Raw genomic sequence first — 24,509 nt, forward strand, 5'->3', positions numbered from 1 at the left:
AAGCAGCTCCTTCTCAGAGCTGCAGTGTCCTCCAAGTACTGAGCTCATCATAGCTACTTCTTAGTGCAAAGTTCCTACAAATGTTGTTAAAGGCTGAAAGGAAAAGTGTTGTCCTAAATGTTGACTTAAAAATCTTAGATTTTGCAATTTAAGCCTTGCAATTGGCTTGTGTTTCTTTAAGAAACTCCTACTACTCTTTCAGACACCCTGCTTTAACGTCATCACAATGCTTCTCATTATACAGCTTACAATCGTTCATTGGTCTGAGAAGTAGCATATATGATGAGTTCAGCAGCTGCCATTGGAGTTTCAAGGATTCTTCAAACATGCATGAAAGGATCAAAGCAACTCTCCAGGTATGTTTGTTTTTTTCAATTAAAATAATATTTTGACATCATTAAAGCTCAAAAACGTCAATTTAATATAATAACCTCCTTTAATAGTTAAGTTTAAATTTTACTTAACTTTTACTTATCAGAAAGATTTTTTTACATTTTTTTTATCATTACTCAGGTCAGGAGGACCTTAATGTATCTCAGTCAATGAACAAGCAGGACCCATTTAAGCGACGCACAAAATCACCTCACTTCCGTAAATATATTACGAAGAACTATAACAACGTACATTTTATGCATCTTTTTATGTGTCGTTTTCTTTTCTTTTCCTTCCTTTTGTCTTGTAAATAATAATAATTTGAATAATTAATTTTTTTGGAGTTGAAAGTGTTACCCGGTCTACTCCTGCTCCTGCAGCCTGCGTCATGCCGTGCGATGCGTGCGGTGCCTCGGCTCTGCGGATGGTGAGGGAGGGGGGGGCAGTTGGAGGATGGTGGGCCAGGGTACAACGTCGCTCGATCGGCTCCTCTTCTAGCTAGCACACCGTCAGCTGCCTACACTCAAAGCGAGGTATTTTTTTATTTTATTGTTTTTTTTGTGTGCGGAGATGAGATATAACCATCTTGACAGCGGCAGCTGCTTCTTTTCTGTTATTATGAGGCGTTAATAACGGCTGTCATCGCTGGAGAAAGGAGATCTTTCTCTTCTTTCGTGAGTAAACACCGGGGCCTGTCACTTTGCTGAGCTGTCAGCCCCTGCACATACGTTTAGGTTTCAACTTAGAATGTATTTCTTAATGTCTTTACATTACATATGTTTGTGCTGTCAGAGGCAGGGTTTGTGTGATGTCTGTGCTCCCAGTTAGCTGAGTTGCAACAACCTCCTAGTAAATATGTTTGTTTTTTTTTTTTCTTATACTGCCATATCTGTTAGGTTACGTCCTAGTTGGGACAAGGAGTACAATGGCAGAGCCAGACGTTTGTCCTCACCTGGACTCAATAGGAGAGGTCACCAAAGAGGACCTTCTCCAGAAATCCAAGGTGGGTGTAAATTAATTTATTGGTGCATGTCATTGGCTGTGTGTGTATCATTATGTCATAACTAACACGCACCCTTTAACGCTCTTGTACAATAAGATCTGCAATATTTTGTTGTTGCACTTTGTTGATTGGAACCCACTCTGTTGCTGTTTTTTGCAGGGAACTTGCCAGTCATGTGGAGCAGGAGGTCCCAACTTATGGGCCTGTCTACAGGTAATTTTATGAAATTGTGTCTGTGAGCCTTGCGTAACGTTAATGCACTTACTGTACATTATCTTGTATTGGAAAGGCAGGTGTTTGCTAAATAAATAATGATGGTGTGATGCATTAATGTAATTGAAAAGTGCTGCTGTTTTCTGGCATAGAAGCTGAAAGGTATAAATAAGTTTGTACTTTGTGTAGCAGTGAGACAAAACAAAAGTAAAATCAGAATTCGTTTTTGTTTTTTAGAGTGACTGTTCGTACGTTGGTTGTGGCGAGTCCTACGCCGATCACAGCACTCTGCATGCACAGGTAAGAACACCTGATGGAAAATATATTTCTGAAAGGGGTTTTTATGTCTGTAGCACACATGCATGCAATGTTTTTTCTTCCAAACCCCAAATATGCACTACTTTATGACTGGTCTAATCCATATAATCCAGAAAAAAAACATACAGAATAAAATTTTGTATGGTGCACAAATGTGAAATGTTAAATTGTTTCACAAACCACTGAGGCGTTTTGTTTCTGGTGTTTTTCTTTAGGCTAAAAAGCACAACCTGACAGTGAACCTAACAACCTTCAGGATCTGGTGTTATGTGTGTGAGCGGGAGGTGTTTTTGGATCAGAGGCCGGCGCTGGTCCCCGTTCCGGCTGCGTCCCGCCACTGCAAAGCTGCAGAGCAGGTGCAAATTGTGGATAAAATACGGAATTACTTTGTTACTGCTCGATGCAAAAAGAAACTCGTGCATTTATTTTTTCCACAGGAAGCAGCTGCCCAGTCAGCAGGCCACCCTCTGAAAGCAGTGCCGATTGCTGTTGCGGAAGAAGATGGCTCAGAATCAGAGGAGGACGAGCTTAAGCCGAGAGGTGCAAAAATTGTCTTGGCATCAACAGTTCATTCAAATCTTACTAATTTTCAACTAAACTTGCAAAAGTAAATATTGAAGGAAAAAAACAAACAAACGTGTGTGTGTACACGTGTGTTCGTAGCTAAGTTAAATAAGTTCATGGGTCTTGCCCTTGTTGGCTTTAGGCTTGACAGGAATGAAGAATATTGGAAACTCCTGCTACATGAATGCTGCCCTGCAGGCCCTGTCCAACTGGTGGGTTCACCTCCACTTGCCCAATCATCAGGGATGAGCCCCGATTGCTTTAGAATCTTGTTTTGTATTTCTTGAGTTAAAGCGGTCCTCCAGAATTTAACGTTGCATACCTTTTGTTCTCCAGCCCTCCGCTCACCCAGTTTTTCCTGGACTGCAGCGGCTTGGTCCGGACCGACAAGAAACCGGCTCTGTGTAAGAGCTACCAGAAACTCATCTCAGATCTCTGGCACAAGAAACGGTACAAAGCCACGTCCAACTTTCTAAACTTATTTGTTTTTGTTTATTTAAATATTTCTCACATGCCTTCTGCACTGTTAGGCCCAGTTACGTTGTTCCGACCAGCTTGTCCCACGGCATCAAACTGGTAAACCCCATGTTTCGAGGTTATGCTCAGCAGGTGAGCACGCAGCAAGTAATTGAACTTTGATTTCTATTCCAATGCAATACTGCAAACTCTGGTTTTTGTTAAGTCAAATGATTCTCAAACTCTGGATTTACGTGTTTTTATCTAAAACTATCCTAGTTCACCTACGATGAACGATCCCAAGAAGGACGATTGAGTTTAAAAAATGGGTTGTATCTTTTAGTTTCGGTTAGCAATATAACAATTTTGGGCTTTCAAAAGAACTGTTTTTAATAATCTGTCTTTTTAAGGAAGTCATATCTACCTTCTTCTTTCAGATGTATTTCCTGCAGCTTTAAATGCTTTTTTGCGCAAAATAGAGAAAAGAGTAAAGCAAATTAGGCTTTTGAGTATGAAAATTACAGATACTTACAGTTTCTGTCCTAAGAGTCCTAAATAAAATTTTTAATTTTCAGGGATTTAAAACGTTTCTTGAAACATCTCCAGTAGCTAGGGACTTACAGACACAATTAAATACAATGTCGAGAGTGTGATGTACTGATATTATCTCATTCAGAATAAACAGTAGAAAAAAATCCGTGTGAGTTTATTTGAATTTCTAGGACAGATAAGGCCTTATGAGCTCTATTAGGCTACAAAAGCATTTTTGTTCTTTTGATGCATGTCAAACAAAGATGCTTTTCAGCTGAAACTAGAAGGAACAGAGAAAAGACTGTTATTGTTGTATTACAGGAGTTTATGTATAAAATTTTTCAGAGCAAATAACCATAGTGAATGGAACCAGCTTTTTTACACTGAAATCCCAGAGTTGAGCCTGCACTTACCTTACTAAGACAAGAAATCTTACTTATATTTGACCAAAAAGTCATTATTATTATTATTATTAATTTTTAACATAGTGCATTTATTTCCAATTGTGTTTCATCAATATTTGTTTCATTATTTGTTTTATTTGTGTCAGTTTTTAGTCCTTAATAGTTTTCAGAAGGAAATAATTTCTTGCTGCAGAAAGGATGTCCATGTGTTTTTTTCTAATGTCTTGCCAAAGAACCATTTTCAGAGTTTACATTTCTTCTCTGCAGAAACCCAGCTTCTGCTGACAAAGCCGCAGTCATCGTTCTAATATTCCCCTGTCTCTACAGGACACCCAGGAGTTCCTGCGCTGTCTGATGGACCAGTTGCATGAGGAGCTGAAGGAGCCGCTGACAGAGTGCAGCATGAGCGGCAAGGGGAGCGACGGGGACGAGAGGCGGGACGGAGACCGCTCCCCTTCCGAAGACGAGTTCCTGTCCTGCGACTCCGGCTCCAGCAGTGACCGGGGAGAGGGCGGGGGCCTAGGGGAGGGCGAGCTCCTCCTGCAGGACGAGTGCGATGGGTTTAGGTCCCCGTCTGCGGGAGTGGGTTCGGGGATGGTGATCTCGGAGAAGGAGAGGTTGAAGGAGAGGAGGGTGTCCGGCTCCCCCCTGCGGGGCGGCTCACAGGAGATGGATGAGGACGCAGACGTTGACACGGCGGCGGAGGACGGGGCTCCCGAGAGGGGGGAGGAAGAGCCGCCTGCGCCGACCGCAAACCCTGACGTCCAAGAGGACAACCAGAGAACTACTGCAGGGCAGGTGCAAGTCCAGAGCAACAACACCTCAGGTAGCAGCCAGGATTTTAATTTTTTATTATTCACGTTGAGTCATGTCCAAAAATAGTTATTTTTGGCCTCCGTGTTGCTGTTTAAGAGCCGGACAACGAAGCATCAATGACCCAGCCGCAGTCCACCCCCTGCAGTCCTGTCCGAACCCTGCAGGAGCTTCATCCCAAGCTGTCGTCCAGTCCGCCACGCTCCAGCCCGCTCCGCTCCGCAGGTCCGGCCTACTCCTTCAAGAAAGGTGAAAACAACTCGGAGATTTTAGAACTGAGGGCTTTTGTTGCGACATTTAATGGGTTTGATTTGGTGGGATATTTCACAGTAATGGTGTCCAAACCTTTTGAGCTGGGGGCCATAACTGGAAAATTTAAACTACTGTTGGGCCACAAAATTCATGAAATGAAAAATACAAAATTTAAAAATTTTTTTTTAGTTTTAATTGCTCAAGAATAAGCAATTTTTTTTTCTAAAATCTTTGCATCATTAAAGATCCAAAACATAAAAAGAGCTTCGGTCTGCAGCCACATTTTTTATACCATTCTTTTTTTTTTTTTTTTTAAACTTTATTTTTATTATTTTTGCAGTTTTAGAGACGCACATACATACATTGAACAGTTAGACCCCCCTCTAACAAAAAAAATTACAGAGCAGCTAGTTTGACAGGAGCAGTTGAGTGATAACAAGGAAAAAACAAAAATAAGAAAATAGGTAATTACATAAATTATACAGTTGGTGTCAGGCTCTGAGGAGTGATCCATTTCTTCCAGTATTTATTGTATTTATAAGTGGCAAGCCTTAATGAAAAGGTCAGTCTCTCCATGGCGTGAATTTCCTCAATTATGTCCTTCCAGTCCAAACATGACGGTGGTTCCACATCAAGCCACCGGCGAGTTATAGCTTTCTTTGCACCTGCTAATAATATTAGTAGAAGATATCTATCAGACTTCTTCAGTTCCTGAGGTAAATTACCCAGGAAAACCACAGTAAAATCACAACATAAATTTAAGTCCATTTTAGTGTTGATTTCTTTTATCACTTCCGACCAATAGGGTGCAATCTTAATACATTCCCAAAAAATATGAAAATGTCCTGCAGATACATTCCCACAGTTCCTCCAACATTTTGCCTTTTCAGTATCGTTACAATGTTTACTTTTAATATCAGGTGTAACAAAAAAACGCACCATACATTTCCAGGAAAATTCCTTCCACAGGCCAGAACTTGACGTGTGAATCACAGAGTTGCATATATTTGACCAAACCTCTTCATTTATTGTTATTTTGGCTTCTTTTTCCCATTTAGTCTTAATATATGTTGTATTACATTTCCTCTCCGTTTGTAGACATGCATATAGTTTGGATACCGTTTTTTTGGGAGGTCTTCCGTTGCTTGAATCTAATAGGATTTTAAGTATACCATTCTCGTCCTCCTCCAAATATTTTATACTTTTATTGTAGTAGTGTCTTAACTGGAGGTATCTAAAAAAGTCACATTTTTCCAGGTTATAGTTATCTTGAAGTTGTTTAAAACTTTTTAATTCATTATTCTTTGTCATCTTCCAATAACTTGTTATGCCTTTTTGTGACCACTGTGTAAATCTCTTATCCATTCTTGCAGGGAGAAAATTTCTATCATAAGCTGGCCATCTTAAAATTCGAGCATTTCTTTCAGTCTTTACTTGCTTTAATATTTTATGCCATATGTCCAATGGTACTTTTATCCATAAGGGTATTAGGTCAGAATCTATATGTTTTTTAATAAGATAACGATCTCCGAGCCAGGATTGTAGAGGTATATCACTGTAAGACAGGTCTATCTCTTTCCACTTAGCTTCACATGTTGGGTCACACCAACCCACTAATACTTTCATCTGCGCTGCTCCGTAATAATCCTCTAGGTGTGGTAAAGCCCATCCACCCCTTTCTTTTGACAGCTGTAGTGTCTGGAATTTTATTCTCGGTCTTTGTTTAGCCCAGATAAAATTTGAGATTGTTCTGTCCCAATCGCGAAATTGTTTGTCAGGTACTTTTATAGGCAAGGCCTGAAAAAGATAAAGAATCCTTGGTAAAAGGTTCATCTTTATTATATCTATTCGATTATGTAGATTCATGGGTAATAGAGACCAACGTTGTAAATCCGCCTTAATCTCTACTGTCAGTGGGATATAGTTGCATTCAAAAAGATTAGATAACTCTACAGGAATTTTAATTCCCAGATATTTTATAAATGTATTGTGCCAGTTGAACCTAGACATTTTCTGAATTTTTACTGACGGTTGATAATTAAATGAGAGAACTTGTGTTTTCTGTAGATTGGATTTATACCCTGAATAAGTGCCGAATGTCTTGAGTAAAGACAGAAGATTAGGTAGGCTGACTTCCGGGTTAGTTAGCAATACGAGCACGTCATCGGCATAGAGGCATATCTTGTGCACTGTGCCTTTAATGGCTACACCCATAATATCCTTGTGCTGTCTGATGGCCTGTGCTAGAGGCTCAATAAAAAGCGCAAACAACGTGGGGCTGAGGGGGCAGCCTTGGCGACAGCCCCTTCCTAATTGTATTTTATCTGATAAATCCCCATTCACCTTAATCCTGGCAGAGGGTGACTCATACAGAGACCGAAAGCAACCTATAATTTGATTATTAAAGCCAAATCTTTCCAAAGTCAAATAAAGATAGTCCCAACTCACTGAATCAAACGCCTTTTCTGCATCTAAACTAACAGCTATCGATTCTGTGTTTTTCATTTGGTCTATGAGGTGAAGAGCCCGTCTCACATTGTCATGGGTTTGTCTGTTGTGAACAAAACCGGTCTGGTCTGCGTCTGTAATTTCTGGAATTATAAATTCGAGTCTTTTAGCCAATATTGTTGCAAATATCCTGTAATCAATGTTTAAAACTGATATTGGTCTGTATGAACCACATTCTGTTTTATCTTTACCTGGCTTAGGAATCACTGAGATCACTGCTCTTCTCCAAGATGGTGGTGTTTCCCCTCCAGAAAGTACATGATTAAAGCAACTCCCAAGCAGAGGAGTAAATAATTTTCGGAAGTGTCTATACCACTCCGCCGGGTAGCCATCCTCACCTGCCATCTTATTCCCTTTCATTTTTGAAATTGCTTTATTAATCTCTTCCTCAGTTATTTGTTGTGTTAGCCTATTATTTTGATCTGTTCCTTTCGATGGTAAATCCAGTGAGGCAAGAAATGCTCTCACTGAGGGTGGGTCTACTGCGTGAGGCTGTGTGTATAGTTGAGTGTAGTATAATTCAAAAGATTTTTTAATATCTTTTAGAGAGTGGTGTGTCATTTTATCTATTGGATTTTTAATTTTTTGTATAAATCTATCAGTTTGTTGTTTACGTATTCTCCAGGCCAGAAATTTCTTTGATTTGGGTCCATTTTCATAATAATTCTGTTTAATAAATTTAGTTTTTTTCTCTAACTGGTCTTCATATAAGCAGTTTAGGGCTTGTTTTGTTTCTCTTATTTGTAGCAGGGTGTGGTCATTATTATTTTCCATATGCTGTATTTCTAAAGATTTTAATTTTATAGTAAGATCTTTTAAACATTTCTCTTTTTCTTTTTTCTTATGGGAGGACCACATAATTAACTTCCCTCTCAGAACAGTCTTTGCTGCGTCCCATAAGATACAGGGAGAAATATCCTCTGTGTTGTTGTGGTCCATATAGTCTTTGAATTCTTTTTCTACGAAGCTGCCAAATTTAGTATCATTCAATAAACTATTATTAAGCCTCCACAGGGTTTCTTTACAATCATTATCCAGGTGAAGAGTCATATACAACCCCGCATGGTATTTTTTATACCATTCTTGATACCAGTTAGGGGCAGAACAGAATCATTTCAGGGACTACAAATGGTCCCCGGGCCACACTTTGAACACCCCTGAAATCCTACATTCATTAAGCACATGAAAACTGGGGACCATTTTCTGTTAAGGCACCTGTCAACCAATAGCATGTATTAAAATAACATGGGTTTAAACTGGTGAAAGTTTGCGATTTAATCATGTCTGAGCATCTACAGAAATTTTTGTGCCCATTTAGTCAGCTAAATACATAAATAGTTTAGATGGGTTTTTTTTTTACTTCTAGGTCTTTATCTTTGATTGGCACAAAGTACTGAGGACTGCTGTGTTTCAGGTTGCTTTCGCAGTGAAGCCTGTCCTTTAAATTAGTTGCTGCTATGGTTCTTTACGCAGCTCAGCTGCTGCTCACCTCCAGGAAGAAGAAGCAGTCTCACTATCGCAGCGTCATCTCAGACATCTTCGACGGCTCCATCCTCTCCCTGGTGCAGTGTCTGACCTGTGACAGGGTGAGAAGTGCAGCATTTCAACACCAGGGGGGGCTAATCACACATGTTCCAAATTTGTTCAAAAGTTAAAATGGTTCAAATAAGGCCCGTGTTAATGGTTAGTCACATTCAGTGCCTTGCAGGATGATTCATGCTCCTAGAACTTGTCCTGTTTTTTTATTTTTTCAGATTACAAGCAGAAGCTTTGATGCATTTTACTGGGATTTTATGTGACAGACTAACACAAAGTGGTTCATAATTCTGAAGTGGAAGGACAATAATACACATAAAAAAATATATTTTTTTTGGTTTTACAACTAAAGTCTAAAAAGGTAAAGGTGGGTTTTAGTGCAGGCCCCAGTCTAAGTCCTATGTAGAACCACCGTTTGCTGCAGCCATGGTTCCATTGTGCTACGTTTCCAGCAGCTTTACAAATCTGGAGTTACATTTTTTTGCCTCTTCTTGCAAAATGGTTTGATCTCAGACAGATTGGATGAAATTTAATTCTACACGTGAATATGCTTTGATCTAAGTACATACACTGTAGCTCTGGCTGTATGTTTAGAGTTGTTTTCCTGTTGGATCGTTATCCTGGGTTTCTGACTTTTTAAAATACTCCTGATGTTTGCTGTTGGTGTGTTGATTGATCATCTAATCCTGTTCATTCACTACTGTTCTCTAGCAAAAATCCAAAGGCCTCACAGAAGACCTGGGTTGCATTGGATTTTATTTAGGACTGTTTGGTTAAAGAAGGGATGAACACAATACACACTTTTTCTTCTATTTTACAACAAGGCATTAACTGTACTAGTAGGTCACATACAATCCCAGGTAGATGCATAGAAGACTGGTTGTTACATTTATAAATCAGAAGAAGTTCATGGATTGAGAATAAGTGATTCTTTACAATTTAATGCTGTTACTTGTAAGTGTGGGAATTTGAATGATTATTTACATGCCAAATCACTTTTATTTCAGAGTGTAGTGTAATGTGTCGGTGTCTGAATGTTTCCAGGTGTCCACCACAGTAGAGACCTTCCAGGACCTCTCGCTCCCCATCCCTGGGAAGGAGGACCTGGCCAAGCTCCACTCGTCCATCCACCAGAACCTGCCGGTAAAGACCGGCGTGTGTCCCGACACCTACGGCTCGCAGGGCTGGATCTCCTACATCATGGACTCCATACGCCGGTCAGCAAATCACACCGAGTCATTATTTAAGTGGGGTGGGTGGAGAGGGGGGAAATGGAAATGCTTTGGGCGGTGAAGGCACAGGATTTTATTTTGACTAGTTCAGATTCTTTGTGTGGGTGAAGATTGGAGAAATTTACCTGCGGGTGATATTTTCTGCAGACTGCAGGCAAGCCGTGTCTTGACTCGCCATGCTCATTTCCATACTTCGCTATGAAAATAGGTTGCCGAAAATCAGCCATTGCAGATTCCAGGGAAATGAACTCTGGCTGCTGCGTCAAAGGAAGATGCGATAACGGGGTTTTTGTAAGCAAAATGCATGTGAGAGCACGCAGCTGGTAGTAAGCCGAAGCAGCGGCACAGGAAACAAAACCCAAAAGATGCTTAGTCAGCTTCTTTGGAATTTGTACAATGAGATCGACCCACGGTGCCTTTATGCTGCCTCTGTCTGTCAGGTTCCATCATAGCAAGATCCTGCAATTAGCAGTAATTGTTTTACACTTTGAGAGAAGATGTGGAGTGAAAATGGAAAAAGCTTCCGAGATTCGACAACCCACTGTCGGCGCTGACAGCGGGAGAGACGTTCAGAAGGCCTGAAAGTTGCTTTTGAGCGTGATAAACACTTACTAGCTTGTTTGTCACTTTGCTCTGGCAACATGACGTAAAATTAGAAGTGAGTGTCGCACAGCATTTTATTTATAAAAACGATAAGGCGTTTCCTTTTATCCTGAAGCGATATGTGACCTGAGGCAGAGGAGGCGTTTTTCTTACTAAATGAAGGGAAACATGTTGGATTAGCAAAGGGAGGAGTAGGCGGCGTAGCATCAGAGGGAACCTGTCTTTGCAAAGCCATGTGCGTTACGTCACTGTTGTAAACGTGCAATTGAGAAATAGAAGCTTCTGGAAATCGCCCTGCTGGAGCCTCACTGGGGAAATTCAGGTGGATCTACAGCAAAGTGACAGAATTACTAAAGTGTATTTGTGAGCTTTGGTGTTTAGGTAGAAGTAGACTGGATTTCAGCACAGCTAGAAGATGCACTGTGTGAAGTTGTGATATTCAGCCTTGTATGCTGATATGAATATTGAGATATCGCAATGATATTTTATTGAAAAGTTAAAGGGATGGTGTATTTCCTCTGTATGTGACTGTGTATTGCTATTGCTACATAAGTCTTACCTAAGGTGAAACACTGAGTCAATCGAGAATGAATCAAAATGAATTTTTATTATTATTTTAAGAAATTAAGCAGAGAATATAGCATTGACTCCCCTGGCTAGTCCAGGGAAGTGAAGAAAAGATGAATGTACATCGCTTTTAATATCCACCAACCCTCTCACAAAGATTGGAGCAAAAGGGACTGTCCCCCCAGTTTCAGTTTACTTCACAACTCAGGTATTTGCACCTGCAGACTGTGACCCTGGATGGTTCAAACCCAGTTCAGAAATACCCTTTATTATGCGTTTCCAGCGAGCTGCCTCCAACATGAAGGGTGCGTTATAGCTAAAATTGATTGCTTGCTTGGTTGATTGAAATAAAACAAAGTTTGACATAACAGTACTAAAATTCAAAGTTGTGGGGAGAAATCCAGCGGAAGGAAAGTTGAATTATTATGGAGTTAAAGCTAGCAGGAAGACATTTCCATCATCTTTTATATGAGGCAGAAAGACGAATCTCGATGGGCATCGAGTAAATTTAGATTTAGAAGTTAAACGTTCTGACCTAAATCCAATTGAGAATCTGTGACAAGACTTGAAAATTGCTGTTCCCGGTTGCTCTCCATGCAGTTTGTCGTAGCTTACTGGACAAACGGGCAAAAATGTCAGTCCTAAGATGTGCGAAGCTTTTACAAATGGCTCCAAAGGCTAGGAGCTGTAATTGCATTAAATAGTGAATCTACAAACTATACAGAGGCTTAGAAAGCTGAAAGGGATGAGTGCAAATGGACAGTAGTACCCTTTTCAGATTTTTCTTTGTAAAAACATTTCATAACCACGTGTCTTGTTCCTTCTGCTTCACGTTGGTCTATCATCTGATACTATAAAACCTACGATAAAACTTATCAGAAATTTGTGTTTTTAGCATGAGAAAACATAAAACGTTCTGTGGTTTGAATACTTTTCCAAGGCTTCAGATGATACATCATTTTTCGGTGTTGCTCTTTTAAATAGATTTGTGGTGTCCTGCATCCCCACCTGGTTTTGGGGTCCCATGGTAACACTCGAGGACTGCCTCGCTGCCTTCTTTGCTGCTGATGAGCTCAAAGGTAGTGAAATTTCCTGCACTGATGTGTTATAGTTTTTAAATGTTAGTTACAAGTTTTAGTCTGTGTTTTGTTTTTTTTTGTTTTTTTTTACAGGAGATAACATGTACAGCTGTGAGAGATGTAAAAAGTAAGTATATACTTCAAGTTGAATCTTCCTCATTAGACTTTCAAATGCATTTACCTTTGTTTGTTTTTTTTTGTGCTGCAGATTGCGAAACGGTGTCAAATACTGCAAAGTGCTGAAACTTCCAGAGGTGATAGGTTTTTTTTTTGGTTTTTTTTGTGCTTTTGATAAGAAGTTTGGTCTTGAGTTGCATAAAGTTCACCTGTAAGTTTTGTGTTTATCTTGCAGATCCTTTGCATTCACCTGAAACGTTTTCGTCACGAAGTCATGTATTCGTTCAAGATCAGCAGCCATGTGTCCTTCCCCCTGGAGGGCCTCGACATGCAACCCTTCCTGGCCAAAGAGAGCCCGTCTCAAGTCACCACTTACGATCTGCTGTCAGTCATTTGCCACCATGGCACCGCAGGAAGTACGACAGAGCTTTGTTTCCCGTAGATAAGAGAAATTCATGTTTGCTTTGATTTGAAAAGTGTTCCCACGTCCTCTCATACACTTTTTTTTTTTTTTTTTGACGCAGGTGGGCATTATATAGCTTACTGTCAGAATGTGATCAACGGCCAGTGGTACGAGTTTGATGATCAGTATGTGACAGAGGTCCATGAGACGGTGGTGCAGAACGCCGAGGCCTATGTGCTGTTTTATCGGTGGGTTCAAGGCTGAGTTTACACCGACTGTCTTTTTAAAAACATTTTTTAAACATTTTTAACGACTGACTGGGTTTTTCATGGCTTAACACAGGAAAAGCAGCGAGGAGTCGGTTCGAGAGAGGCAGAAGGTGGTGGCTCTGGCCAACATGAAGGAGCCCAGCCTACTGCAGTTTTACATCTCCAGAGAATGGCTGAACAAGTTTAACACCTTCGCCGAGCCCGGCCCCATCAGCAATCACACCTTTCTTTGTCAGCACGGAGGTGTGTGACCATTGTGTTTTCTCCTTTCTGAGGTCGGAATGGCGTACCCTATAGCAAAGAGAGCATACTCAAAGTTTTCTTTAAGAAGGGTTTCATGTGGAGGTCAGAGATTTCCACAGTTTTGCCGCACTGCTTGCGGAAACGATTGCATGAAGCGAGATTGTAGAGGATGACTTAGACGTTTCAGATGAGAACTTTTAGGGAAATGAAAAAAACCCAAAACAACAACTCTCATTTGGCTAATTCAACAAAAATTATGAAGGTCCAGGACACACTGGAGAGACTGTTTCCCTGGCTGGCCTAGGAAGGCGTTCCAAGAGCTGGAACAAGTGGCTGGGGAGAGGGAAGTCTGGGCCTCCCTTCTTAAACTGCTACCCTCTTGACCTGACCCTGGATAAATGGATGGATGGATGGATGAAATATTTTCAAGCGCTGTTACCCAAAAACATGAACAAAGCAACAGTTTTCATATTATTTTGGTGCTGCTATTAAAAGGAAATCGCTGTTAACTTTTAATATTTAGGTTCTTCAACTTGCTTATGCACACACAGAAAGGTTCATTCTTTACAGGTTTATCACATAATGAGGCACCATTTTACTACTATAAAAAATGATTTTATGGATTTTATGCACTATTGATCATAGAGCTTTACTGTCTTGACTAAAAAATTATCAGCAAGTGGGGTGGCAAGCCACTTAAATCTAAATGTACCCAAATTAGCCAGCAATAATATCAACATGTTTAACAATAGAGATAAAAAAACCTGCCTATATTATGGCATTATTTTAAACCAAAATGATACAGTTGACCAAGTTAACAAGTAAAAATAAGCAGAGCCAGCTTGTAACCTTTCATAAAACATTTGTCAATTTAAAGAAGGAAATGCAAGAAAATGTAGGACTTGCACAACTCAAACGCTCAACTTTTTTGTGTAATATGTAAAAATTAAAATAAAAAAAAACAATTCTGGTCTACAGTAAAAAATATATTTTCTAGCCATTAACAGATAACCATACTTTCAGCTTGGGGACTGACAGCACGCAGTGTTCCAGGGAACTCACTAATTATTTACAACATGCACTTTAAACATCCTTGAAGAGCCGAGAAATCCAACAAGTCCCAATTAGTATTACATGCATTACATTACAAAAAGAAGCCATGGGACTCTTCTACAACTGTATGGAAATTACTTCCTTTTTTTCTTAATTTCTGATTTACTTTTTCCCTTTTCTGCAGCCTTTTTGAACAGTTTCCTCTCTTCACAGGGATCCCGCCTAATAAGTACCAGTACATTGATGATCTGGTAGTGATAGTTCCTCAGAATGTGTGGGAATATCTTTACAACAGGTAAACAATAATTATTATTGATATATCTCACTCAAGGACTCAGACTAAAGTGAATTCTAATCCAGATGGAGCCCCTTTACTGCCTTCTGAAGTAGTATAGAGAAACAGGCAGGATTAGTAATTAAAAGTTCCTTAAATCAGAGTGTAAATTAAATCCACTTTGACCTATTTTTTTAGTGTGTGATTTTGCTGATTGTATTTTTCTTTTACATTAGATTAATTAAACTTTTTTTGATAGAGATCAGTGATCATCCTTATCTCACCACTAACCTTTCACTGCGTATTTGCGTCACTGTGTTCAGTTTCGGAGGCGGCCCCGCAGTCAACCACCTGTACATGTGCGCCATCTGCCAGGTGGAGATCGAAGCTCTGGCCAGGCGCAGGAAAACCGAAATAGACACCTTCATTAAGGTTAACTCTGCTTTTCTGAAAGGCTTCATCCTTTTTTCTTTTTTTTTTTATGTTATTGTTAGGGCTGAACGATTAATTGTGATGGAAGGATTATTGACATAATCATCAACTTAATTTAGTAATCAATTAATCACTAACTGGAGAACAGCGTACTCAGTCGGAATTAAGCCAAAACTGTGCTGTCCAAACTGCTTAATTCAATAGATTTATTTCTAATATTTTATTTAAAAAGCTTAAATGAAAAACTAGCAAAATGTGGCTATTATTTTCTAGTTGTCAGAATAATAGCTATAGCTAAAGTAATCGTTAATTTCAGGCCTAATTATTATTAATCCTACTTGCTACATTTGGGACTTTTCCGTAATTTATGTTTTGCCTGTAGCTGAACAAGGAGTTCCAGGCTGAGGAGGCTCCGTCAGTGATCCTGTGTATCAGCATGCAGTGGTTCAGAGAGTGGGAGAGCTTTGTGAAGGGCAAAGACAACGGTACAAACCACTCACATACACATGTACAGTTATGGATGCTGCTTACTTAAAAAAAACAAAAAAAAAAACGCATATTGCTTGTTTTGCCAGAGCCACCTGGTCCCATTGACAACAGTAAAATTGGTGTTATGAAAGGAGGACACATACAGCTGAAACAAGGTAAACTTTTCTTTGCTAACTAAGATGTAAAGCCTGCAACAGGACACAGAGATGATTTTTTTTTTTTCATCTCAGGTGCAGATTATGGACAGATCTCCGAGGAGACATGGCAGTATTTGTTGGGGATATACGGCGGGGGTCCTGAGATCGCGGTGAGACAAACGGTGGTCCCAGCTGACCCCGACAGCCTTCATGGAGAGAGGAAGATTGAAGCAGAGACGAGAGCACTTTGAGAGTCACGCAGGTGAGAATCCGGCTTTATAAATTCTACTATATTTTCTAAATATTTCTACTTGCCGCACTAGTTTAACTTCGGTTGAACGTTATCCTCAGTATGTAACACTAGAAAATGAAAAAAAAATTTTCATACTTGTTTTTCTAAATTTTTTTTCCTTACAGGTCTGATTTCCACTTTCCACTTCTGCCCTCATATGAAGTTGAGGAATTTGCACGTTGGCGAAGAAGCATTACGAGCTCTTTGTAAATGTAGCGACGTCTTATTTTGAAGCTGCAAGGGGTCAAAACGAGACCTAACATCACCGATTTTATTCATCGGACAGCTCTGAAGCTCTGTGTTTGTGTCACACCTCTGCAGCTGTTTTCGGTAGCCGTAGGCGTCTCTGTGGCCGCTGTAGTGTCTAGACGTCATGTGCTGCTTCCAAACCGGCCGTGGAAGGCGAACGGCACCTGGCGTCACAAGCCAGAACGGTGCAGTGAACGTTGCCGATACGTGAGAGGAGGGCTCCTCTTTCACACTAGAAGCAATTAAGATGCATTACCAAGCTTTCCGTTGTTTAGCTGTTTACTAGTTACATAGCAACAAGCAGACAGAAGCGACAGGTCTCAAGTGAATGAAACGTCTGCACCTCCAACGTCAGCGTGCGCCAAGCCCTCAGGAATGGAAACCTTTTCCTTTCTGTTTGTTTTTTTTTTCGTTGTTGTTGTTGTTTTTTGGGCCATGGGAATGGCCGGAGCAGGTTTGTTTATAACTGCAAAACATGCATGTGGTGTGGGTTATGCACAATCACTTCTGGGCTCAAACTGCATGCAGCTGTAAGTTTTCGCTGACTGAGAAGCTCAGTTGTTTTGCTTAAACGATCCGTTTACATGCTCAGAAATACTCGCAAGAAGACCTTGCTTTTGTATAGTCAGTGTAAGCTCTGTCAGCAAACAGCCATAGGCATGTATAGATGTGAATGTTAACATTTCATTAGTCAAAGTAGATAAGCAGGAGGGATGCATACGTATCTGAAGTGATAAAGAGAATCTTGTGCAATAGATTTGTGATTTTACAAGATCAGTGTAAACGTCTTCAGACTTTATCAAGTGCTACTTGAGATGCATTTAGTTAAAAATAATCATATATATTAAGCAAAACAGAATATAGAGATAAATGTCATTTAGATAAAAGGGGTTACTGCTGTCAAACGTTTGATGAACTTTTTTTTTTTTTTTAATCTGTAACTTCTTATCCTTGCTTGGCAGGAGTTTGAAGATTCCATATCTATCACGCTATGTTGATGTTTTCTCCCAGGAAGAATTTGTGTCTCATCACGTTTGAGATTTGAAATATGAAGTCATACATGTTTAGAATATAATACAAATTTTATTACAAATTTAGCCACAAAACTTAAAATACAAATTTAAGCTGTTCACATGTTAGGGAACACACATTTATAGAAGTTCCCCAAAATTTAGGGGACGGGAGCATGAAGCCAGAAGTGCTGAATCTTATCAAACCTTTTCCAGCACAACTAACTGTTGCATATGTTTCTGTCTCTCCCACCTTTCATTTTCATAAGAATATGTATTTCTTGCTAAACACACACAACTGGAGTCATTGTTAGTGTTTATTCATCATACTCCATACACAGTCATATTCTGCTAGGTAAAACATTTTGCGTCAGTGATTCATTTTGGCCAATCCAAAACCATGAGAGTGCAATGAGTCGAGTCACATTCACTACGGAAAACATTGTGGTTTGAACAAACGGGGGGAAATTTTGGGGTCAAATGTAAAGTTCTCTCCACTTAGTGTGTTGATTTCACAAAGCATTTTGTGACATAGTCATCTACAGTATACTCGATTTTTACATTTTTATTGCAACTATGAAACATCTTGTATCTCATATTTATTCGTCCATTTTTTTATTTTTAAGAGTACAGCTTTGTTTGGTGTGTGATGTTTGAATTCTCAGCAATCACCCACCAGCTGATAAATTGCCGCCTCTTGTTAATTCCCTAAGTCTGAAGAAAATTTGGTTATATTGTAAAACAGAAAAGACTTTTTTCCAGAGACAACAGCTGGTGTGACTAAGTTATGCTAGTTACTTTAAGCTGTTGTTACAGCTGGCTTAGCAGCTTTTTAGTTAGCTAGCACCCTGTAACAAACCTGTAATAGTTCTAAAGCTCACAAAATAAAATTTTAAACCTTTTGCTTTTTTTTTTTTTTTTACAAAAAAAGTTGTATGCAAACTCGGTAAATAAAAAAAGAGTACATGCTTTGCTTTGCTAGGCATACTAACATTCCAGACTTTTGGCGGCAGTTTCAAAATGGAGTTGCTTTTTGGTTACTGTCTTCAAAATAAAAAAAAAACGCCAGACTTCTGTATCAGGGTTGACTTCTTGGATACAATCTGATAAATACTCTGCTGGCATTTAGACGTGTTAAAACAAGAGAGTTCACCTAGCTAACTCTTCAGACAAGGCATTGAAATACAAGCATAACTTAGTGTCATAAAATCTATTTATTGTACATACAATGTTTTCCATATACAGCTTGTAGATGTATTTGTATGTGAGCAGCGCAGATGTAACTCCTAATGATTAAGGCTAAAAGATCACTTAGAATAAATAAGGAAAATTGGATTTATTCACTTTTAGTTTAATGTTTTTAAATATGCTTTTTATTATTCCCACCAGGTCTTTTTTTTTTTTTTTTTTTGAAGGTGTGTTCTATTTGAATTGGCAAGTTTCATTTTCTACAAAAATGTGATTTGTATAATGCTTTCCCACAACAAAAAGTATTTCCCCTCCTGTTTTCTGACTCTTTGTTCATGGATGTTTTCCATGGATAGCAGCCCAAAAATGTCTTCAGAGAAAAAAAAAGAGCTTGGGTCCATGACAAAAAAGTAAATAAATTTTTATAGAAATCATTTCACTTCATTTCATTTCACCGGTGGCTTATAAAACAGAGAACTTTACTATGTCTATTTAACATTTTAGCTCACAGAGAGCCATGTCTCTGTTTTGTTGTTAAATTATGAATCAGTTTTCAAAGAAAAAAATGTCTCTAATGTTGTCTATTTTGTTTATTGAACTAGTTTCTCTTTTCATACAGTTCCAGATTTTATGTACAGGAGATGTTAGTACTGTGGCAATATGTTTTCTATAGGTGTGGGGAAGATTGTGCAATCAAACAAACAAAAAAACAACTACAGTGCAATCGTAGCTGTATCATAGAGATGCTAGGACGAATAAATGACACCAGTAGCTTGAACAGCTGAGAGTTCAAACGGCCAGCCGATATAACTTGTTATAATGCAGTGTTAGGGAATGTCTTGTGGTAATTATTACAATAACCCCACCCTGTAAGTGCATCCGCTCCTGTTACGGCACGTATATGCGTGTAAGACTTCAATCTACTGGAAAAAAACAAGCATTGCTGTGGTTGGAAAGTATTCATAGGTGTCACGGCACACAGCGGGATTTCATGGAGTCATGTTTCCTAGTCGTGGCTCTTGTGGTAATGGCTATGGTGATCCTACCACAGTCAAAAGGGATGTTTAAATGTCTGTATAACTGATGTAATTATTATGACTGGTTTAATGATTAAAATTCCCTGCTTTTGGATTGGATTTTTTTTTTTCTTCCTTTTTTGTACTGAGGCAGGCGGAGTTAAATGTAAAACACGTGCTGTCAAGTTGCTGTTGGATAAATGTTTTAAAGATCAATGTGTCATTTAATGTGCGATGGTGGCTGAGTGGTGACATGACTACTTTTTGCCCCGTAGTCAAAACCAAAGGGGAGAGTTATGCGTGGTTCACCAAACCCGGGCGTCACAGCACACTGGCCACCCAAGACAAAATCAGAGGTTGCAACTTCAAAAACTCCAATATGAGTTCATAAGACATGTATTTATTTAGCAATTTCTCCAGTCAGAAGGAAGAAAACTGGAGAAATGTTTTCTGAAAGCAGTAGCTTAGAGGCTAGCACACTACCCATGGTTTAAAAGCACTTTGTGGTCAGTGTCTAATGAACACTTGTAACAAAAATTGTAATTCAAAAATGTAAAATTCTGCTTCATTTCTGACTACCATTGTTAGTCACAGAATGCTTGATATTTGAAGGACTGCCACATCTTATGTTATGCCAACGACACCGTCAGTCACAATGCTTGAACTTCAGGAGTTTCTCTCCAATTTTGTTTCCTCACAACATCATGTTTGGTTTTAAATTATTACTTGAAGCTAAAGCGAGTGTCCATGTGGTGAATGGAAAGGAAATCAAACAAATGAGATGAAATGCCTTGTCCTGTTCCTACCTGTTGAAACCAAGATTTCAAACCTTTCATGATCTGTTTTCTTTTTCAAACAATAGAGAGCTCTACTATCCCATACTGTGTCGTGTTTTTCAATCTCTCTGTTTTTAACTCCTCACATTGATGCAGTGTCTTTGAAGAATTTGAGATTTAAGGAATCTGTGTTGGAACAAAGGCTCTCTATAAATTTAGCCTATGAAAAAGAAAAAAATCTTTACAGTAACTTGTCTGCTGCAAAATTCTGACTGGCACAGAATATGCCCAGGTTAATTTTAGAAATACAGCAGCCGTTAAGTGAGGGGCTGTGATGTCATCTCGAGCCCCGTGCGTATGCCGAGCTGCATCGAGCTCAGACAGAGACAGACTGAAGAGCAAACACGCCGGGCTGCTGAGCGGATACTGCGCACTGATGACACAATCGGCACATCTTCAGGTAAGATCCAGTTTTTGAAAACTGATTTTTAGGTGCTGTGTTCATACACGCACACCCCCCACACACCACTGCAGCTTCATGTTTCCACATCTCTTGCATGTGTCTTAATGTGTCTGACCAAGAATGCAGTCATAGCTTTGTCAGCATTTAAAAATGAGGGACTGACATGGATCCCAATAATGCAGGGATTCCATGTATGACTCAGCAGACATATTCATGAATAATTCAACGTCCAGTATTGTAAACAGTGCCAGTTCAGGACAGCAGAGGAGGCACTTCCCTCCGTCCGTTCACCGAGACAGGATGGGTGTGGCATGATGCAGCCCACCTTTGTCCTCTTTGTCCTCAGGGGGATTTTAGGTCCTACCTGGGACAGAATCTTTGCTTTTCTCAGAGTCGGACATTAACTGAAGTCGCTCCACAAGAAGAAAAGTACAACAAATTCAGAGTCACAGCATTTTATTTGTTTTGAAAATGAATGTTATCTTTAAGCTACTTTTACAATAAGACTAGTTTGGGGATCATTTTGTTTTGGATGTTAGAAAAAAAGCAGGATTTTGGCTTTGTTCACGCACACATTTTTAATATTTCGGATTATGAGCACAAGAGTTATTATGCCATCTTTCTTCAGTGTTTTTACTTTTCTTAGGTGCAATGCTGCATTTATTTTAGGAAATTGATCAAGTCAAAAAATGTTTTAACTACCAAGTTTCACAATTAGCTAAGAGTAAGTCTGAACTAGTACAAAATGCCATTTCAGGAGCTTTATTTTAGCTTCTCATCTCCAAAACTTGTTTTCATGATGTGTGACTAGGATTATTGTTCTGTGGAAAAGCCAAATGTCTCCAAGTCTCACAAACTGTTATTCTAAAACAAAAAAAGGAGATTTGTTTAGATATTCAAAACCAAAGAACCACCGAGCCTCAAGTCTGCCATTAGCTGGCGGATGTTTGAACATCATTCTCATCGCCTAAGTATTACAGTATACTGCAGCATGCTACAGTATTGACATGAACTGAAGAGGTGCAGATTTAAAAGTAAAACTCTGCTCTAATAGGAACACCTTCAAGCCTGAAAATTGCAGCTGTCCACATGTAGAAGCCTCCAGCAGAAATGTTTTATTTTTAGACAGGACAAGATTGAGCTTGTTGCTCACATTGACATGAGTCAATTCCCGTCAATGTGAGACAAACTGGTGAACATGGTGATGGTAGCATCATGCTCTTTATTGTTTTTCACTGCCAGTAGTGTTTGTGTATTGCAGAAAGTGAAAAAAAAGCAGAAATGGAGGACTACTTCTTAAATCTTCAATTAAACTTCAAACATGAGATAGACATTTAGAACTATTGACAGTCATTCAAACTACACATCAAATAGGCTGTAAAAAAAACCACTTACCTTTTCTAACAAATCCACATGTTGCAAGTTAATGTAATGCATAATCATTCCAACCTGAAAAAAAGAACAGTGAAACAAATGTCTTATGTCGTTTGTGCTTACTTTGCCGTCTACTGTGTCCAGAGCTGCTGCTTACTGACCTCACTTCTGTTTCCTTTTCCTCAGGCGTCTGTTTTAACTTTGCTGACAGGCTTCTTCCATCAAGCAGAGGAGATTGACGAACACCGGACAGGAAACAATTCCTACATGAAGCCTCCATTATGCCCTGAAAGTCTGGTGGTTTTGAGAACAGAGAAAAGGAGCGACACAACAGCAGCGCTTCATTTCTTTTAAAGCGAAAAGCGATTTTCTTGGACGGCTGGTGCTTGGTTCCTCTTTACCTCCCTAAGCTTGCTCAGAAGGGTATTTCTCTCTCTCTTTTTTTTTTTTTTTTGCAAAAGTGTTCTGTGTAAATATTTGCAGGCCATGTTTGGGAGCTGTGAGAGACAGAGGACACCAGCCAAGTTTAAGCTGTGGCCTTTCGGTTTGATGGTGAAGGGCCAGCTTTTTGATTTCTGTCAGCAGATAAGTCAAGTTGACGCTGCTGTGCTCACTATCTGAAACTTTGTGGTGGAACTTCATTTTCCTCCTCAGAAGGTTATTACCTGCCTTTAAAAGAGAGAAAGTGAGAGACAAACACTTGCAGGCATTGCAAGTGAACTGAGTTAGCTTCCCTTGCACATACGTATCTTAAAAGTGTGTTTTAACTCTAAAGCATGAACGTGAAGACTTAAGATATTTATAGTCAAAACCTTTTTTTATATACCAATTGGGTATTTTGTAATATTATGTAATAAATGTGTGTCAAAATAATCTTTTTTTAACATTTTAGGACTTATGATGACATTGTCTTAAAATAAAAATAAGCTAAATAGTTCATGTACATGTATCTTATGAGTGAGTCAAAAGTACCATCAACTCTGTAATATTTCTTCCTGCCATTCATGTCACTTCCTGACCCTGGCTGAGTCTGTAATGTGACCTGTGTTAGTTGTACACCTGCATCGTCTGTTTACACACACCATGGGCTGCGTCGTGTGTTCCCAGTTGGTCGATATGTGGGCCGTGAGGGCCTGGGGGACGGGCCGCAGGGCCGTGGACCTCACCTCCTGCCCGCGGATGCTCAACCGAGGCTACCACCGAGTGACCGGCCTCCACTACATGTCGTCCTTCTCGGACGCCGAGGACTGCGGCGACGACAGCAGCTCGGCAAGCTCGCTCACGCTGGACTGGCAGCTTCAGGGAGCTGATGGTTGAGGTTCCTCCAGGAGTTCAATGTCATGATCTGAAATGTAGTGTATTTATAGTGAAAACGAAGGAAGATGTTTTTATTTATTTATTTATTTTTTCTTAATTTGCAACATCTTTATTAATGATATTCAAATATTTTACTTTAACTTAAGTCAAATAAATTAACATTAATGGTTTGAAGTCAAATGTAATCTGTTAAGGGAGCAAGTAGGCTTTCCAACCTTGACGAACCGGAGCTCATCGTGAATGATGAAGCATTAAAATGCTAGGAGAAAGATGCAAATTGATGATCAGCAACTATCAGGAGGGCTGAGCAGCAAATAAATGAATATTGAGAAGAGAATCCATAATTTTCTACGTGCCATCTTTTATTAAAACATGAATAAAAACATTTTGTATCTACCCCTTTGTATCTATTTTCTCATTGACTGTCTCATGTCCTTCTTAAAAAAAAAAGAAGACATCTTTGGTTCTTAAAAGTATAACTCTGTGCAATGCTTGGTGCGTGAGAAAGCATTTTATCAGCCATCAGTTAATGTTACACCAGCTGATAGTGGTATGCACGTAGTACATGTGCATCAATATGCTTGCTCTTGTCAGATTTGCTTTAGTATTGAGTGCATTTGCTACTTTCATGGGAAAACCCCCCAATACTTTCTGTTTCCAGATCTGAGTTTTCCTTGGCTCTTGGAAAGCTTCTTGAATTATTCTGTTGACTGTCAGGAATCTTATGAGGATTTTATTGCTGGTGATTGGTGAAAAAAATGTCCTGTCCATCTCTGGATTAGTACTTCATTCACTGGAAGATATAGAGCTACAGTTATATTTTTGCTGCAACAAAACCTTTTTTTTTCATATATATTTATATAAGATCCCATTCACACTCACTGCAGAACACGCCACTGGGGAGAAGCAGGAAACAAAAGAAAGTGTTGAAGATTGTTTTAATTGTGCTGAAGAAG

The 24,509-nt window shown here is 39.4% G+C and overlaps 1 protein-coding gene and 1 long non-coding RNA gene across 5 annotated transcripts; one reads left to right on the forward strand and one right to left on the reverse strand.

Annotated features, from left to right (window-relative positions):
- Nucleotides 1-657: 657 nt before the first annotated feature.
- usp20 (ubiquitin specific peptidase 20) lies at nucleotides 658-19,744 on the forward strand. 4 transcript variants are annotated; one of them, XM_032569865.1, is made up of 26 exons: nucleotides 659-905; nucleotides 996-1,046; nucleotides 1,269-1,375; nucleotides 1,535-1,588; nucleotides 1,826-1,888; nucleotides 2,122-2,262; nucleotides 2,344-2,446; nucleotides 2,613-2,682; nucleotides 2,807-2,920; nucleotides 3,001-3,094; nucleotides 4,189-4,687; nucleotides 4,774-4,923; nucleotides 8,908-9,020; nucleotides 10,015-10,187; nucleotides 12,357-12,451; nucleotides 12,545-12,578; nucleotides 12,660-12,705; nucleotides 12,804-12,984; nucleotides 13,093-13,219; nucleotides 13,314-13,483; nucleotides 14,750-14,831; nucleotides 15,134-15,242; nucleotides 15,625-15,727; nucleotides 15,818-15,886; nucleotides 15,962-16,130; nucleotides 16,286-19,744. In XM_032569865.1, exons 3-25 carry the CDS (start codon nucleotides 1,298-1,300, stop codon nucleotides 16,117-16,119), a joined length of 2,826 nt encoding a protein of 941 aa, XP_032425756.1. In that variant the 5' UTR covers nucleotides 659-905; nucleotides 996-1,046; nucleotides 1,269-1,297; the 3' UTR covers nucleotides 16,120-16,130; nucleotides 16,286-19,744. The 4 variants fall into 4 exon arrangements, with proteins under 4 accessions (XP_032425757.1, XP_032425756.1, XP_032425755.1 ...); XM_032569866.1 differs by lacking the exon at nucleotides 996-1,046 and having other exon boundaries at nucleotides 658-905; XM_032569864.1 differs by having other exon boundaries at nucleotides 659-1,046.
- LOC116724288 (uncharacterized) lies at nucleotides 8,898-22,659 on the reverse strand. The gene is made up of 3 exons (XR_004340130.1): nucleotides 22,398-22,659; nucleotides 22,258-22,311; nucleotides 8,898-9,010 (listed from the first exon to the last, which is right to left on the reverse strand). It is a non-coding gene; the product is annotated as an uncharacterized LOC116724288 (long non-coding RNA).
- Between the last annotated feature and the right edge of the window lie 1,850 nt (nucleotides 22,660-24,509).

This window comes from Xiphophorus hellerii, chromosome 8 (genome assembly GCF_003331165.1).
Source record: "Xiphophorus hellerii strain 12219 chromosome 8, Xiphophorus_hellerii-4.1, whole genome shotgun sequence".
NCBI lineage: Eukaryota > Metazoa > Chordata > Actinopteri > Cyprinodontiformes > Poeciliidae > Xiphophorus > Xiphophorus hellerii.